This window comes from Charadrius vociferus, unplaced genomic scaffold (genome assembly GCF_000708025.1).
Source record: "Charadrius vociferus isolate BGI_N301 unplaced genomic scaffold, ASM70802v2 scaffold1732, whole genome shotgun sequence".
NCBI lineage: Eukaryota > Metazoa > Chordata > Aves > Charadriiformes > Charadriidae > Charadrius > Charadrius vociferus.
The window spans coordinates 6,242-8,113 of NW_009647284.1; the positions used below are offsets into that span (position 1 = coordinate 6,242).

General features: G+C 61.6%; 1 protein-coding gene across 1 annotated transcript in view; it reads left to right on the forward strand.

Moving 5' to 3' along the window:
• Window positions 1–244: 244 nt before the first annotated feature.
• The window catches only part of SSRP1 (structure specific recognition protein 1), a gene marked incomplete at its 5' end in the record, with an annotated part of 10,189 nt that continues 8,561 nt past the window's right edge, over window positions 245–1,872 (forward strand). Inside the window, 5 exon segments of the mRNA XM_009880031.1 lie at window positions 245–430; window positions 695–800; window positions 1,452–1,642; window positions 1,728–1,866; window positions 1,869–1,872. The exon segment at window positions 1,869–1,872 is cut by the window's right edge and continues 85 nt beyond it. Coding sequence (XP_009878333.1) covers window positions 245–430; window positions 695–800; window positions 1,452–1,642; window positions 1,728–1,866; window positions 1,869–1,872 — 626 coding nt within the window.

Genomic DNA, 1,872 nt, shown 5'->3' on the forward strand with positions numbered 1-1,872 from the left:
GGCTCCAGCAGTGCTGCCAACTCTCCTGTGGGCACTTGAATCCCGAATTTGGGTAGTAAAGAGAGCGAGAGGACCAAAGCTGGTGGGCAGTTGGGAAAGTCGCAGTGTTGTGCCGGTGGGGTTGTGCAGCCGCCTGTTGCACCCAAAGGGCGGCGGTTCCCCGCGCTGGAGCTGTCGGTGCCGTTGGGCTGTGCCCCTGCGTGTGGGGCGAGCTGCTCCCCCTCACGCCTGCCTCTCCCGCCAGAACGACGGGCGGCTGCGGCTGAGCCGCCAAGGCGTTATCTTCAAGAACAGCAAGACGGGGAAGGTGGACAACATCCAGGCCTCGGAGCTGGCCGAGGGCGTGTGGCGGCGTGTGGCACTCGGTCACGGCCTCAAGCTGCTCACTAAGAACGGCCACGTCTACAAATACGATGGTTTTCGGGAATCGGTGAGTCCCCCGGCCTCTGCCTGCCTGGCCCCTCCTTGTCCCTGGCTGGCATCTTTTTTCTTTCTGGCTTGTGCTTGTCCAATACTGAGCTGTGCTCCTTGCGAGTCTCGCAGCACTGACCCCCCCAAGAACAGCTGTGACCCCCTGTTTTCTTGCCGCTTCCCTTGTGCTGGGGGATCTGCGTCCCAGTTACGGGCTCTGGGCAACGCCTGTCTGTACGTGGTGGTTTCTGACAGTCGTTCCCTCCTTCTCACCCCGGCCCAGGAGTTCGATAAGCTCTCAGATTTCTTCAAGGCCCACTATCGGCTGGAGCTGGCGGAGAAGGACCTGTGCGTGAAGGGTTGGAACTGGGGGACGGTGAGGTTTGGAGGTGAGTTGCCATGAGGCTGTTACTGGGGGAAGGGAACCTCCGTGCCAGGTGCAGCCCGAGGCGATGGGGCTGGTCTGGTGGCTGGGACAGTTTCCCACCAGCACGGCTGTTCCTGCAACACCCAGCCCATCCCCTGGGCAGTAGCCCGATTTCTAGTGGTGTCCTCGGGGACAGCGAGGACGTTAGCCATCCCAGGAAAGCAGGAGATAGCTGCGGGCCTCAAATGCTGGGGGAAGGTTTTGCAGGCGGGGAACGCTCATCGTAAAAGGATGGTTGGTGTGGGAGTTGCGAGCGTGTGGCAGAGCCTGCCGGTTCCTGATGGAGCCCGGGGAGCTGGTGGACGCTCCTCCCTGGTCTCGAGACCGGGTGAACATGGGAACAGGCAGTTCCTCCTGTTCATTTCTGACCAGTGTCTGTGTCTGGGGCTGTAGCCGGAAGGAGAAAGCCTGGAGATTTGGGAGGGAGTATGGGAATGCAGGGTGGGAGAGGAGAGGCATTGCTGGATTTTGGGAAAAGACGGAGCCTGCTGCTGGAGATGGGATTTAGAAGGACACTGCGTGTCTGCCCCGCAGGGTGGGCCTTATCCTCACCTCGTAGCACGGTAGTTCTGATCCTGCTGTGACGGGCTGCGTCTCCCCTCCTCCCCCCCAGGGCAGCTGCTGTCCTTTGACATCGGGGAGCAGCCGGTGTTCGAGATCCCCCTCAGCAACGTCTCCCAGTGCACAACGGGCAAGAACGAGGTGACGCTAGAGTTCCACCAGAACGATGACGCTGAGGTCTCGCTCATGGAGGTTCGCTTCTACGTGCCCCCGACGCAGGAGGACGGCGTGGACCCCGTGGAGGTGAGCAGGGGGCTGGAGGGACAGCGGGGTGGGCACAGCGGGTAGCTGGACAACCGCACCTGGACGTAACTCCCTTCCCTTGCAGGCCTTCGCTCAGAACGTCCTCTCCAAGGCGGACGTGATCCAGGCCACCGGCGATGCCATCTGCATCTTCCGGGAACTGCAATGTCTGACGCCTCGCGGGCGATACGACATCCGTATCTACCCCACCTTCCTGCACCTCCACTGAA